General features: G+C 37.9%; 2 protein-coding genes and 1 pseudogene across 5 annotated transcripts; 2 read left to right on the forward strand and 1 right to left on the reverse strand.

Moving 5' to 3' along the window:
• Window positions 1-457: 457 nt before the first annotated feature.
• LOC139786168 (retinol dehydrogenase 12-like) lies at window positions 458-3,943 on the forward strand. Of its 2 annotated transcripts, XM_071725315.1 has the most exons (7): window positions 458-495; window positions 616-1,092; window positions 1,364-1,445; window positions 2,192-2,496; window positions 2,598-2,717; window positions 2,896-3,112; window positions 3,219-3,943. In XM_071725315.1, the coding sequence occupies exons 2-7, from the start codon at window positions 975-977 to the stop codon at window positions 3,364-3,366; spliced, it is 990 nt and encodes a 329-aa protein (XP_071581416.1). In that variant the 5' UTR covers window positions 458-495; window positions 616-974; the 3' UTR covers window positions 3,367-3,943. The 2 variants fall into 2 exon arrangements, with proteins under 2 accessions (XP_071581416.1, XP_071581415.1); XM_071725314.1 differs by having other exon boundaries at window positions 464-1,092.
• Window positions 3,944-4,552: 609 nt separating this feature from the next.
• Window positions 4,553-8,776, forward strand: LOC139786169 (retinol dehydrogenase 12-like). 3 transcript variants are annotated; one of them, XM_071725318.1, is made up of 7 exons: window positions 4,553-5,423; window positions 5,725-5,806; window positions 5,970-6,274; window positions 6,380-6,499; window positions 6,690-6,897; window positions 6,994-7,172; window positions 7,248-8,776. In XM_071725318.1, exons 1-6 carry the CDS (start codon window positions 5,306-5,308, stop codon window positions 7,139-7,141), a joined length of 981 nt encoding a protein of 326 aa, XP_071581419.1. In that variant the 5' UTR covers window positions 4,553-5,305; the 3' UTR covers window positions 7,142-7,172; window positions 7,248-8,776. The 3 variants fall into 3 exon arrangements, with proteins under 3 accessions (XP_071581419.1, XP_071581418.1, XP_071581417.1); XM_071725317.1 differs by having other exon boundaries at window positions 4,555-4,807; window positions 5,103-5,423; window positions 6,994-8,776; XM_071725316.1 differs by having other exon boundaries at window positions 4,555-5,423; window positions 6,994-8,776.
• A 447-nt stretch (window positions 8,777-9,223) lies between these two features.
• Window positions 9,224-12,627, reverse strand: LOC139786167 (uncharacterized; annotated as a pseudogene).
• Between the last annotated feature and the right edge of the window lie 3,189 nt (window positions 12,628-15,816).

Consider the following 15,816-nt stretch of genomic DNA (forward strand, 5'->3'; position numbering starts at 1 on the left):
GTATGAGAGAAAGGCTTTTTCGGTTATCTCTTTGCGTTATTTAGAATTCTATAAAAAGTTTTTTTACAACATAAATAAAAAATATACTCTTAAAAGCATTTATAGGCGCTAGAGTAATTCTGGCTTGTAGAAATATGGAAAAGACAAATGAAGCTGTTGCAGATATAAAGACAATCTACCTTTATGGTAAATATATACACTTGAGTATACCGAATAGGGGACCCACCGTGTGAAGGACATTACTACTATTAGTAACTACTTTGTAGTTTCATAACTTTTAAATAAGCAATGAGCGACGATTAAGTTATAAGAAGAAGTTACTCAGGGTTATGTCTTTGACAATATATGTCAAAATCAAGGTAATCGGAGGTTGGTCCTCTATTCTGTATATTAACTTTATCTTAATTACATTTTTACATGTTAGAGAAAATGACGATGTCTGTAAATCAATGGTTACTTTTAGGATGACAAAGGATGAATATAAAAATAACGTAGGTGAGCTTGCGATTTATTTTCTGGATCTACGTAGTTTTAAGAGCGTGAGAAGATTGCGCTTTCTTTCTTTTTAATAGTAAGCAATCAAAATATTTTACTAAAATCATGTACAAATGACAGATAAAAGAAGAAAAAAGGAGACCAGTAGGCAAATATATACTTCAAAGAGAAAGTAAAATAGAAAAAAATCAAATTTTTGTTAAGTGTGGCATATTCCCCCGAGTTACCCTATCTGAAAAGAGAAAGTAGTTCTACTTCCGTACATTAAGATCTGTGTAGATTTAATAATTACCTGCTGCTAAACTTGTGCAGTCTATATAAGAACACGAAGACGCGCGCGTGAGCGTGTAAATACACGACGAACGTCAAACACGTTACAAGATCGAACAGAGCATGTACAGTCAAATCGATAGTGAATAAATTTCAATAGAAGTAGTTAAACGCATATTAGTAACGTTGTTGATAAAGAAGCATCCTAAATGCGGTTTTTCAATAAAATGTGTACGAGTGAAGCACGTCTTGACGGCAAAACTGTTGTGATAACTGGAGCAAGTAGTGGTATCGGCAAGGAGACTGCCAGAGACTTATACGCGAGAGGTAATTTTACTGAAATGCTAATTTAAGTTACCCTAACCTTTGAAATTTTAGTATATATTACATATCATTAATGATATATAAATTTATTATTCATCAAAAGACGATGTGCCATATGTCATTCTTATATAATCATATGACAATATTGTAGAAGAGAAAGGCTCTTTCGGTTATCTTTGCGTCATTTAGAGAATTCTATAAAAAGCTTTTTTACAACTCGATAAATAAAAAATATTCTCTCAAACACATTTATATTAATAACATGTGCATTTAGGCGCTAGAGTAATTCTGGCTTGTAGAAATATGGAAAAGACAAATAAAGCTGTTGAAGATATAAAGAGCAATCCACCTTCATGGTAAATATATAATAAATAATAAACTTGTATCATAAGAAACAATTAAATTAATTACTATTTGCTTTGATTCATTATTTCTCTATTTTTATGAAACTATATTTATATTAACTCTTTATTGCCCTCGTTCAGCAAACGAACTTTTGTGTTCTCGTATGAGCGCCACGCTGCGCCTGTATGTATATCATCGTTAATGCACACATTAGTGCGGCGTTGCCACATAGTTTTTTCTTTGTTAGGTCAACACAGTTTTCTACATAGACGTATATAATTGTCACAATTAGAAAAGGAAAGCGTCTCCGCAAGCATATTTTCTGTCCTTCAAATCTTGCCTGAAGCTCTCCAATGGGAATGCTCAGTCTATCGACCAATCGACCAATACAAAATCGATCTGCCACAGTAAAGCTTAGGTTTGGCAATACGTCGACTGTACGTATTTTCTCTCGCCATGAGCGCTACGCTCACAATCAGATATATCGCGTGTTAACACTTTCAAAGTCTAATCTAAAAATTATCGTAACGAAATTTTGGAAAACAACCGCACAAATAAAATCTAGAAGGTTGTAAGTAAAAAGTCAGAAAGTTTCAGAGTCAACTTTTATGCCACATCTATGCTGTTAAAAAAATAAAATATGAACTCAGCGTTCATATTTCGTCTCATACGAGGGCAATTGAGGGTTAATTAAACTATTTCGCATGTTGTAGAAAATGACGATGTGATATGTAAATCAATGGCTGGCTACTTTTAGGATGACAAAGGATGATTATAAAAATGACGCAGGCGAGCTTACGATTTATTTTCTGGATCTACGTAGTTTTAAGAGCGTGAGAGATTGCGCTAAGAACTTGCTAACAAACGAAGCAGCCATTCATATACTCATAAATAATGCCGGTGTGGCTGCGTCTCCATACGAAAAGACAGAGGATGGAAATGAGACGACACTACAAGTTAACCATCTTGGCCATTTTATTTTGACACTTCTGTTACTGCCAAAAATGCAATCGTCTTCTGCCAGCTGCAGAATAGTCAATGTCTCATCATCTGCACATATTTGTATGTAAAGCGATTATGGTGACTTTAGAAATAAACTAAAACGTCTTTTGTGCACACCCGGCTTTTGTTTGAAGTACAACTCTAACAAAATCTTTCTATAGTGGCTGATATAGATTTCGATGATATTAATATGGAAAAATCTTATGCATCACTTAAAAGTTATGCACAAAGTAAATTAGCGAACATTCTGTTCACCAAGGAACTTGCTCGTCGATTGAAAGGTATGCCAAAGAAGGTAACATTATGGATTGAGATAGATTACATTTATTTAGTAGTACCTGCTAAATAATACTTAACAATTACCAATCGATTATTGACCGATTGTTATTGATTTTTTATATTATAATAAAGATAAAATACGCTGAAGATAGAGTTTTACACAAAGATTTCGATTTTCAGAAGCAAATATTCACGGGATAAACATATACTCTTTACATCCTGGTATGATTCCGACCGAAATATCACGGCATAGTAGTCGTACATTATTTCGAGGTGCAAGTTTTTGTTTCAAAACCTATACGCGATTATTTTGTAAAACTGTAGTACAAGGTGCACAAACAACAATATATTGTTCAGTTGCTGAAGAAGTAGCCAACGAGACTGGACTTTATTATTCGTAAGAACATATTATGTACTATTCGAAATTATTTTTATATTCCTTATAATAGAATTTTTATACTCCGCATACTATTCCTTATTATTTTTTAATCTTTTTTATATAGAAACTGCGACGTTACCACTACATATCGGAAAGCAAACAATCATCAGTGTGCTGAAAAATTGTGGAATGTATCCTGTCGTCTTTTGCATCTGGAACCAGAAGAAGATTTTTCCACATTTTTGAAAACTGTTTCACGTCAGTTGGTTTAAAAAGATTTTAATCGACTCTACTGGCAATTATAATTGTCAAGATAATACGACCATGATTTGGTTCGATTATCGTCAAAACACTCTTTTAACCAAGGATTTAGTCCTAAATTGATGGAATCTTTGATACTTATATATAAGCATCTCATTTAAATAATTAAATTTGTTGCGAAAAATATTACCTCGGCCAGGAATATTACCTCACCTTGGCTGACCGCTGAGGTATGTAATGTTTTTCGCAATAAATTTAATTATTTAAATTAGATGCTTATGTGTAAGTATTAAAGATTACATCAATTTATAAGGACCAAATCCTTGGTTAAAAGAGTGTCGTGATGATAATCGAACCAAATCATGGTCGTATTGTCTTGACGATTATAATTGCTAGTAGAGTCGATTAATATTTCCATTGCTGTTTATTATTTGATTGGCGAAGTAAATGTGATTTATTCGGTTTGAAAAGATTTCTTTATTCTTAAGCGAATTACTGCCGAAATTTTTAAAAGTGTTTACCAGTCAATATTAGCTAATTGCTATAATCGATAGTGAATAAATTTCAACAGAAGTAATTAATCGCATATTGGTGACGTCGTGGATAAAGATAAACCATAAAATGTGGTTCTTCAATAAAATATGTACGAGCAAAGCACGTCTTGACGGCAAAACTGTTGTGATAACGGGAGCAAGTAGTGGTATCGGCAAGGAAACTTCCAGAGATTTATACGCGAGATAAATCAATACATTCATATGTGTCCCGTTGTCAAGGGACGCGCTTCGGCTTGAAGCTACTCAGTTCAGGCTTCTCGTGAGCGAAGTTCAACGGGTGTCTCAGCACGGGCGCAACAATACTACATATATAAGTGAAAAAATAAAAGTAGCTAAGATTAATCTTTTGAGTATGCAAAACACTTCATATGTCAGATGATTGAACGTTTGTGCGGTGCATGTATCTGAAAAAATAAAGTAATTCTCCTTTTATACGCTAAAATCTGCGCAGATTTTAATTGCACAAATTAGATGATTACTTGCAGTTAGACTTTGGCTGGTATTCGTAGTCGGTTCTTATATTTGAGACCGTCTCAAGTACAATCTTAAGGTGTCATAAACCAATCAGCTCGCCAATCAGAGTATTAGCACCTTAAAACATTATGTAAGACGGTCTTAAAATAAGAATCGACTACAAGTATCATCCTTTGAACTTGTGCAGTAATGACTTTAGCCTTGTGCAATTTATATAAGAACACGACTATGCTGCAAGATATTTATAAGCGTGTGGATATTCGACGAGCAAGCATTACATAGTAAAGTTGAATAGCAAAATTGAATAGCATATTCAATAATGAAAGCGATAGTGAGCGAATTCCAATAGAAATAGTCAGTCACATATTGGTGAAGTTGTGGATAAAGAAGAACTATTATTATATAAAAACACACGAAGCCACAAGTGTGTGGATATTTATAATAATTACTTAATACAAGAGCATGTCAGTGAAATCGATAGTGAATAAATTTCAACAGAAGTAATTAATCGCATATTGGTAACGTCGTGGATAAAGAAGCATCCTAAAATATTTTTCGTTTAATCTTCGTATTAATCTTTTGAGTATTTAAAACTCCATGTCAGACCATTGAACGTTTGCGTGGTGCGGCTCATGCGCGTGTATCTGAAAAAACAAACTAGTTCTTTATACGCTAAGACCTACACAGATTTGATTTGCAAATTAGTTAATTATTTGCAGTTGCAATTTATGCAATTCATACAAGAACACTTATATAAGGAACTTGTATAAGATCACACGAAGCCACAAGTGTGTGGATATTCGACGAGCAATCACATTCGTCAAGCACATTGCAAAATTGAACAGTGAAAGCGATAGTGAGTGAATTCCAAGAAATAGTCAGTCACATATTGGTGACGTCGTGGATAAAGATAAACCATAAAATGTGGTTCTTCAATAAAATGTGTACGAGCAAAGCACGTCTTGACGGCAAAACTGTTGTGATAACGGGAGCAAGTAGTGGTATCGGCAAGGAAACTGCCAGAGATTTATACGCGAGAGGTGATTTTATATATACTGAAATAATAATTTAAGTTATCCTAAACCTTGTGAAATTTAAATAGATATTACATAGCATTAATGAAATATAAATTTGTTATTCATTAAGAGGTGACAGTGCTATGTATCATTGTTATACAACCATATAAAGATACTTTATGAGAACACAATATTCATTTCTTTACTAGAATATTTGTTTTTTTTTCGATTATCTTTGCTTCATTTAAAAATCCATAAAATTTTACGACTCTATAATTAAAAAGTATACTCTAAACACATTTGTACAAATAACGTGTGCATTTAGGCGCTAGAGTAATTCTGGCTTGCAGAAATATGGAGAAGACAAATAAAGCAGTTGAGGATATAAAGAACAATCCACCTTCACGGTAAATATATAAATTTGTATCGTAAGAAGTAATTAAATTAATTACTATTTGCTTTAATTTATTTGTTTTTTTTGTCTTTATCAAACTATATTTATCTTAATTAAATTTTTTCATGATGGAGCAAATGACGATGTATAGTCTGTAAATCAATGGTTACTTTTAGGGTGACAAAGGATGAATATAAAAATAACGTAGGTGAGCTTGCGATTTATTTTCTGGATCTGCGCAGTTTTAAGAGCGTGAGAGATTGTGCTAAGAACTTGCTGACAAACGAAGCAGCTATTCACATACTCATAAATAATGCCGGTATGGCTGCGTCTTCATACGAGAAGACGGAAGACGGAAATGAGACGACACTACAAGTCAACCATCTTGGCCATTTTCTTTTGACACTTCTGTTACTACCAAAAATGCAATCGTCTTCTGCCAGCTGCAGAATAGTCAATGTTTCATCAATTGCACATATTTGTATGTAAAGTGATTATGGTGACTTTAGAAATAAACTAAAATGTCTTTTGTACACACTCTGTTTTTATTTGAAGTACAACTATATACAAAATCATTCTATTATAGGTACTGACATAGATTTCGATGACATTAATCTGGAGAGATCTTATACACCGTTTAAAAGTTACGCACGAAGCAAACTAGCAAACATTCTGTTCACTAAGGAACTCGCTGATCGATTGAGAAGTATTTTAAAAAGACGTTATCAGTTAGAATAGGTTACATTTATTCAGTGGTGGCTTATTAATATTTAACAATTACTAATCAATTGTTTACGGTTTATTACGCTATGAAGAAAGTTACAGAGGATAGTTGTAAATATATATATAGTTGTAAATAGTTATATATAAAAAGCTAAGCAAGTTTTGATTTTCAGAGGCAAATATTCACGGAATAAATGTGTACTCTGTACATCCTGGTATTATACCGACTGAAGTATTATGGGGTGTCAATAATGCAGTATTACCAAATTTTTGTTTTATTTTGGAACGATGGTTTTTTAAAAATGTTGAACAAGGAGCGCAAACTACAATATATTGTTCTGTGGACGAAAAGGCGGCCAATGAGAGCGGTCTTTATTATTCGTAAGAATATACTACATACCATACAAACTTACTTTTATACAGAATATTACACAATAACATAATTCCGCATTGTTTTTTTTTTTTTTTTTTATATAGAGACTGCGGCGTTGCTACTACACATCGGAAAGCAAATAATCGTCAGTACCCAGAAAAATTGTGGAATGTATCGTGTCACCTTTTGCATCTGGAACCAGAAGAAGATTTTACCAAATTTTTGGAAACCGTTTCACGTCAAATGCTTTGAACAAGATCTTGTAACAAAGCGATGTTTAACGGTATTTTACTTTATAATTTACTTTATAATATTTAGCAGTATCTTAATTAAACATTTATTATCGCATTACTCATAGTTATTGTGTCGTGTATTGAGACTCGAGTCCATCACGGGATGCGAGAGTGACAGGATGCGAATTCTAGTTTGGATGAAGAGAAATCGGATGTAGAAATATAGTCTTTTGTGTCGTCGACCGAGCGAACAGACGTCGCGATGAAATAACGTGCCACCGATATCAAAATATCGGCTATCGATGGCGAAATATCAGCGGTGCTTTTCGCGTATCCCTATTTCAAGTCAGATTCTGCGAATTATCCTTCTGCACCCTACATTCCGCCGGGAGTGAAATATCACTCCCTCCGGGAGAATTTGATATACTGAGACACGCGCGCAAACCCCATTACATCACGTTTACGGCGACCACAACGCAGAAACTTGATAATTACATTACATCACAGCCCTCTTTTATGATAACTACATACATTACTAAGAGGCATATATAATTACAGTTTATTCCACCGACGATGCTTTGCATGTGTATACTCAACCTTATCAGCGATGCATTTTTTATGCACAACTTACATAAACATGCGTAGCTTGATGTAAAATGCGATACAAAATTGCTTTTGATCTCTATATAAACTGCTTATACATATAAATGAATAATAACTTCGATAAATAGTGCCAACGAATAAAGAGAATAATTAAACGAGCTGAAATAAATTGTGAAACGCGTTAATGCGATAAGATTAGATTGGAATCAAGTGTCATTTGATTATACTAAAGAATATTTATTTTTAGAATTTTCAGTGTATATTATTTAGTTTAATATTTTATTTTTATGCACTCATATGATTATATTCAGGATCAATTAATCTTAAAGATAATTAGAAATAATTAGAAATAATTTTTTTAGAGATATAATAGCGTTGTGACTATAAACGACCAATTGTTGTTTTCAACAATTTTGTAATGATTATTGGTTTTGATTCTATACGATATTATAATTTCCTATTTATTCCATTATATTATGTCATAATTAACTCGATTAACTCCGTTCGCGTTGCCGCAATTCAGGAAGTTAAAATTCGCATTGTTAAATAATTGATCATTCATTGACAACGCGGTGATACGTAAACAACATTGGGGTTTTTGTTAATGGCAATTTGGTGTATTTGTTACCAGATCGGAATAAAGAGCCGAACGAAACGAACAACATCGATTATTCGTTAAGCTTGTAATTACCGAAAGAGCCGCGGATTCGTCGCACGGACTATCGTGTAACAGCGCATGTGTAATTATTGGGTTACTGTCAGGCAGATCTTATCGGCAAGTTTTATCGCGATTAAAACGAGATAGTTTGTGGCGGCAAAAACAATCGATACGATACCAAACTGTGCATCGTATGTCGATTCACCGATTGTCGAAATCGAGATCGAATTTCGATCGCGGACAATCTCACTTTTTTCCGACTAATGTGTGAATCTCTTTAGATACCTAAGTGTCAGTCATACGATGCAGTTAATTTCTTTTAAGTCGATTACACGACGATATAAGAGATCATATTGTTAATTAAGTAATAAACTTTTAAAATTCTATCAATCATTTTAAGGTATTAAATAAATGGTATTATATTATATATGTATATATACAACATATATACATGCGTTGACAACAAATACTTTTAAAAATTATGCTTTATACAATGCATAGTTTAATACAATGTTATATTTCTTTAAATATTTTGTAGGCATTTCTATTTAAATAAAATATGTTTCAGAACTAAAGAAAGGAGAAGAATATTAATAGAACATCTGATTATAATTAAATTTCCTTAAAGGCTGGAAATTTATTAATTTACAGCATGTTGTCTTCATTATTGATGCTGATAATGTATTGATAAATGACTCACTAATCGTATAATTTAGCAATTTATTTTGTTGACGGTTTATTAAAGACTATACTACTCACACATAATTTGTATTATATATTCATATTTTTTCTTTGTACGAAGATAATTAAACTCGTAATTTATTAGCTTAATATAAAAAATTATAAAGTATCACTCACCGTTTTCAGCGTCTCGAAGTTCCCTCTCTTCAACATGTCTATTAGCCTCCGGTGTTCCATTTCTTCCTTCGTCATATACATCTTCTTGTTCTTCAACTTCTCATTTTCGTAATCGTCGCACAAAATATTGTGAAAATTCACCTGCTGTGTCACGTGATCCGATCTCGTTTGCTCGACCGGATTTTCCGGCAGATCCTGCTCGAACTGCAGGTTCTTAACGAGAATTTCGTTGACCACCGCACCACGTTCGTCGCCGTTCTTTACCGCGTTCTCTTCAACTACGCGGTCTTGTAACTTTTCACCGAACTGAAGTTTATTTCGAGAAGGATCTTCCTCAGTCTTCAATCTCGAGCCTGCCTGACTCTCCAGTTCATCCACAGGAATTGTAGCGGTCGACAAATTGCTGTTCTCTCGCGAATGGATCATCAGTTGGTCCTGATCCTCTCGCGACGCGTCCTCGTAACCCACGAGATCTTGGAGGATTGTCGTCGACTCGTCTGGATCTTGTCTAATCTCTTCATTACCTCGGGATTCTTTTATCTCCGGAGATCGAGACCTGATACTCGATTAACGTTACTCTGACAAGAGGACGCCGATTGAAAAGTGGCGAAAGTTTTCGCGGGCTCATTAAGAACAACCTGCTGCTGTTGATTCCACTGAACATAAATCGGATTGTCTTTCCTCTTGTCCGCCGATTCTTTCGACCTGCCGTTCGGCAAACTCTTCTGCACCTTCAGACACTGTTTCAACCCGATCTCCGGATACCTGCAGACCGAGCCTTCGCTCTTCCGATCGTCCTCCTCGATAGTCTCGAGATGCTCGTGTCGCGACTTGCCAATCTTGTCGAACGTCTCGTCCTCGAACGTCGACGACGTTTCCTTGACAGTTGACTCTCGATCCAGTTTAGAAACACCGACCTTTTCACCGTAAGGCGACGCTTGCAGGGAAGGTCGAAGAATTGATTCGAGATTATCTGTGTGGATCACCTGCGGTTGCAAGCTACGTTCGTAAATTTTTTCCACGTGATCGGGAGAGGCGTAACGCATAACTCTAACGGACGGAACATTTTCACAGACAGAAATCTTGGATCTTGTGGCATTCTGCTCATTCGGTTGTTGCTGCGAATCACTGATCGCGGTGTAAGCTCGATTGTTTGGCTTGAAGCTCGACGAAGGTATGCCAATCGACATCCTCGTTCGATCCTGCGATCCAGCATCTCGCGAGGGAGACACACCGAGATCCTTGCGCGGCAAGGCCGATGGCCTTCTGACTTCCATCGACGCCCCTGCGACTTGGTGACACCTGGATCTCGGAGTGCGCGACTCCACCTGACCTTGAAGAGCCCGCACACGAGCGCTAACAGCCGAGCCATAAATCGGTTGCTCCTGTCGTGACTGATCGATTGATCTAAGCTCCCTTCGGATGTCGCTGCAAAACTGAAGTCGGCGTCGCGGCGATTCGATCGCGACGACGCGGTCAGATTCCGCCGACGAGGCGATCCTCGACGAGCTACCTCGAGAATAGTTTGCGGCACATCTTGTCGACACTTCCGTCGATTTACAGGCCGCCTCAACCGTTTTATCGGCGGCGGCGGGTCGCAGCGTCGGCCCGCTCGCCGTAGCAGCCGGCCGCCTACTTTCTCCGTCCTTATTTGGTGAGATCGGCTCGCCTTGGTCACTAAGGCTGCCTCCGGGCAACGATAGGCCCTTCGAGGGGCCTGGCTCGCACGACGGGTCCATCTCCTCCTTAACAAGCGAGTGCGCCGCCGTCGCCGTCGCCGCCGCACAGTTTTCATCCACGCCGTTTCCAGAACGCTTCAGTGACGGCCTTCTGCAGGAAATAATTGACGTCGTCGTCGTCGTCGTCGTACCAGTAGACACCTCGATCATCTTTGAATTGCTGTTAACGGTCGTCGTCCTACCGTGATCAGACTCGCTCATCGCCTTTGACAAATTCATAATCCTACTCGCGGCGGTAGTTTTCTCTTCAAGATCCGCTTCGACACGTCTGGACTTGAAGCTCGAACCTAGAAGTCCTCTCTGAGGTATCCTGGAGGCCGGGTTAGAATCTCCGGATCTTAATGACGCGGCACACAACTGAGCGTTGAAGCCATAATCCTGCTGTTTACTTCTCACCGCCAAGTATTCTTTATACGTGCTTCTACTAGTGTTCACACCGACGTTAACCTTCTCCGGCCTGCTACGCTCTAATCTGCGATTCACACGAGTCAGATCGTCGTAACTCGACGAGGTTCCTCCGTTCAATCTGTCCCTCGCCTCGTCGATGGATGATCGAGACCGTGAATCCTGACCACGGTACTTTCGCTGGCTCTTCTGCTCGGCGCTGCTATTGGACCTCGTCAAGGGTTTTTCACGTGGAGTTACCGGAAAGTTCTGACTGTGCGCTTGATTTAACCATTCGTCTACCCTTTTCTGGACCTCTCCTTTGCGCAGCAAGATCTCAGGCATTTTCGAGCGACCGCTCTCGATCTCGTCCATTGTAACCGGCGGCGAAACACAACAGGTATCTTGCTGGTGTCCTTTGTTAGAGTCTCTCTGTCTGTCCCGCGAACGCTGTCTCACTTGGGTCTGCTGATTCACCTTTAGCACCGGTTGAATCTTTTCCCTAGTCGGAATAGATTTAGGCTGAATTTTTGCGCCGGACAATGACTTAATCTGCTTTGACTTTACCTGCTGCCGTTTCTGTTGATCCATCATTATCGCCTCGAAATTTGTCACGCTGATGTTACCGACGTCACTGAGATCCGACGATCTCCGATAGTCCAGATCCTCGTACTCGTCCAAAATATTGTTCACCGACTGCGTGTCGATCGAGCTGGTGCTCTTCGACTTGTTTCTCGCGACGCTCTCGTCGCTGCTCGAGTAATTGCTCTGTTGCTGCTGTTGCTGGCGCTCTCTGCTGATCTGTCGCTTGGGACGTGGCTTCGGCTTCTGGTATTTTATCACCGCATTCTCGAAGCGCGACGAAATGCCTTCGATCTCTTCGCTTTGGTCTGTCCTCGGAGCGGACGACTGACGCGCGTAACGTTGCTGAGACGACTCCCGCCGATGATTGAGCATCTTGCCGTCGTCAGACGTCGGCAAGTCCCGCCTCGCAATCGCCGGTAAACCGGAAGCCCGGAAGGTCGTGAAGTTCTGCACGTTCCGCGAACACGTGTCCTCCTCGGCGTTCGTCAACCCCTTCGACGTGATCCATGAAGTGACCAGACGAGAGACGCCGCCGTCCACGTTGATCGCATCCTCGTCGGCGAAAGGAATGTTGCTGCCGACATTGGACTTCGAAATTATTTCATCGGTCATCTTTTATCGCAAAACGGCATTTTAGTCGTGTCTCCTCGAAGAGAATAGGAAGGGGTACTGGTGACACACGAAGAGATCCTGAAATAAAAATATTTAAATATAAAAATTGTGGCAAAAAGATGATTGAGAAAAAATGAATAAATAACGAAAGATTGTTTTATAAATTTGAGTTTGATAGAATTTCTCGAAATTATGAAAAAAGTGTAAAAATATTCTGCGTGAGATAATTTTTCAAAACGTTAAATATTTTTTCCTATAGCAGCATAGAATATCGATTTATTTCGAAATAATTATTGATATAATTATTTAATGAAAAATTATATATATTTTTAATAGGCAACTATCATGTTTATGAAAAAATGCATCACTGTTCAGAGATGCACGATTATTTCAGAAATTCAGACACTGAGAGTGGAGAGAAACTAGTGCAATTTGTCGACTAATTTATCGACTATTTAGTCGACTAATTTATCAGTCCTGATAACGGAATTAACTTCGTGTTAAATTTTAGAAACTGCTCCTGCGATTGCTTGCGAGTACCAAAAATTATCCACTAGGAACGGTTTATATGCAGGAACTATTCCCACAAATCCAACGTAATAAAGTCTCAAACTCGTAGAAACGACCGACGAAGAACGCGGTTCTCCTCATTAATTTTTCAACCTGCACGAAATTTACGTGCGTGCTCCGCTAAATGATACCGCCGCGGCTACGTTTCCGCTTGAACTCCACATGCACATTATGCGCCATTTTAACTAATTTGCAAATGCCAGCATAGACTATCGTTTTTTCAGTGAATTGACAAAGATACGAGATCATAATAATAGATTGGAAAAGGCCCGGGGGCCCGGTAAATATAATTTTCGTAAATCTTGAGAACACTTTAACAACACTTAATTCCGCAAATGGAAAAAAGTACGAGTCTAGGCTACGAGAATCAGAGTTATCTTACGAGGTACAGTGTTAAGTTTAGGATTAAAATTCTCCTCGGCAAAATTCGCTATTTCGAACTCGACCACGTTCTGGAAATCTCGCCGATCGGCGATAAATAGCAGAAGGCGCGCTTCCACAACGATTGCGCCGATCCGACGCCACCGTCATTTACCGACATTGGAGGCACGTTCTATCGTTCGTAGAATTTCCGGTAGCTGACCGGTATCCGGTTTGAATTAATTCGGTTCCTGGGCTCGAGGACATTAATATTATAATGTGTTTGCTCTGAGGAAATCGTGCATGGAATCCTTAAGAAACTCGAGAGATTAACGGAATTTAATATGCCCATAGAGACTGGTAATGCGAAACAGCATTATTTCTTCGTAAAGTGAGTTTGCAAGTTTATAGCGCTCTGTGAATTATTAGGAAAATATTATCGATGCTAGGAAACTTGTAAGTAATGAAAGTAATACTTTCTTGGTTAAAATATATAAATATTCATTTAAGCTTGTAGTATTTCATGTAAAATTGAATTTATAAAATATGGTGATCCACCAAAGTTGCTTACCTATCTATATTAATATCTTTCCTAGATCGAGGCGATTTTTATCTTAATTTTTATATAAATATACAAAGGAAGAAATTAAAATAGATTAGTTTCGCTAATTAATTTAGATAAATTTTTATGAAAGAAGTAAAAATCCAAATTTTCCATGATTTCCGCTTTACATATTCTTCGTGAAGTATAAACAAATTTCAAAAGTAATATTTATCTCTTCATAAAATGCGTTTTTTATGTTGACCACCAACGATTTACTTCTCTCCCAAATGAGATCGCGATAACGCATGTCGATAATGTAAATTTGTATAATTAACAAGATTTAATTTTAATTGCGAAAACTGGCTCACAGATGATGGGTTATTAAATGCATAGCGACGTGAGAGAATCTCGAATGCAAATTGAATAAAATCGTAACTAATGGAGCGAATAAAAATACGAGAAATCGTACTGCTTATCGGAGACATCAACCGGATCAATTGCAAATTGCGTATTTTCAGTAAACAATCGGTTTCAGCGACAATGTATCGCCCGACAAAAATAAAGGTCGACCTGACGATAAATATTCATAAAACGATGCGCGATAAGAGTATGGGGCAGCTATGTAATCGGATAATATTCGCGAACGTGTAAAAGGGAGGTAGATTTTATTTTATTTAATTACAATCCGTTGCGCGATAGCCATCGGTGCATCGATAGATCGATATAATTCAACAATGCGTTAAAATCGGCGAACGCGTAGAGTAAATATTAAACGACAATCGCTCGGGATCGCGAACATCGTCAAACCTCACGCCGCGCCGGGGAGGGTAGAGGCAATTCACATGAGGCAGTAAGACCGCGCGTGCGGGAGCGGGTAAATTGAATTAAACTGTCCGGCTTCGCTGCTGTATACCGTGAGCTCTTCTGGCGCTCTAATGATTCCTACACAAACCACACGCTTTGAAACCCCCTGGCTGAATGCTACTTTTAGATCGCGGATAACGTGTAATGTAACCCACCGCGTCGTAACGAAATGCGTGAATCATGTGTGGCATGGGTGACGTCGGCGTTAAATTGACCCTAAAATCAGCAGAATCGTACGTCTTCATGCTTTGGCCAAAATGATTTGATTAATTTAATCCTAATTGAATTTGTTTGCATTTGCGCGTGCTATCCAGTTGCAAAAGTTTTTCACAAAAAAAAGGATTTCTCTGTAACTTTATCAAATTCGTATCGCTCTTCGAAAATATTACAATGGATTATTTTTCATGTTGCATGAAATATGCAACGAGAGAGAACGAAGGCTATAAAAATAAAGTAAAAAAAAAACAGAAGGCAGATAAATCAAAGCAGCGCGACAGAAAAAGATTTATCAGAATAAATTTCTCTCTCAAAAATGTTTTTATTAAAAAGCTTAATTAGTCATTGCGTAAATGCAAATGAGAAAAGATTGTGCTCTGGGGAATATCAGTTTTCCGATAAAATGTTTACCGTATGTACCCCAGGAACGCGAGCCAGGGGTGTGTTGGCTAAGTAATTAACGGTACTGGAAAATTCAGGTGTTTCCGCGAATGCACTGACCGAATCCTCTACGCGGCACTAACACGCGATGCACGAAGGTGACTACGATCTGCGGTGATTATCGCGATTATCGTCCGTAGGCCCTCGTCGCGATTCAGTCATAATTTTGTCTCGTTAGCGAGCCCTCAGTATTATGTCGCGCAATGCTATTCTCTGCAACTTGCAGCAGTTGGGGGGAATACGGGCATCAGAAGCAGATA

The sequence above is a fragment of the Temnothorax nylanderi genome, unplaced genomic scaffold (assembly GCF_030848795.1).
Source record: "Temnothorax nylanderi isolate EJ_2023f unplaced genomic scaffold, tnyl_v1.0 TNYL_tig0972_pilon, whole genome shotgun sequence".
NCBI lineage: Eukaryota > Metazoa > Arthropoda > Insecta > Hymenoptera > Formicidae > Temnothorax > Temnothorax nylanderi.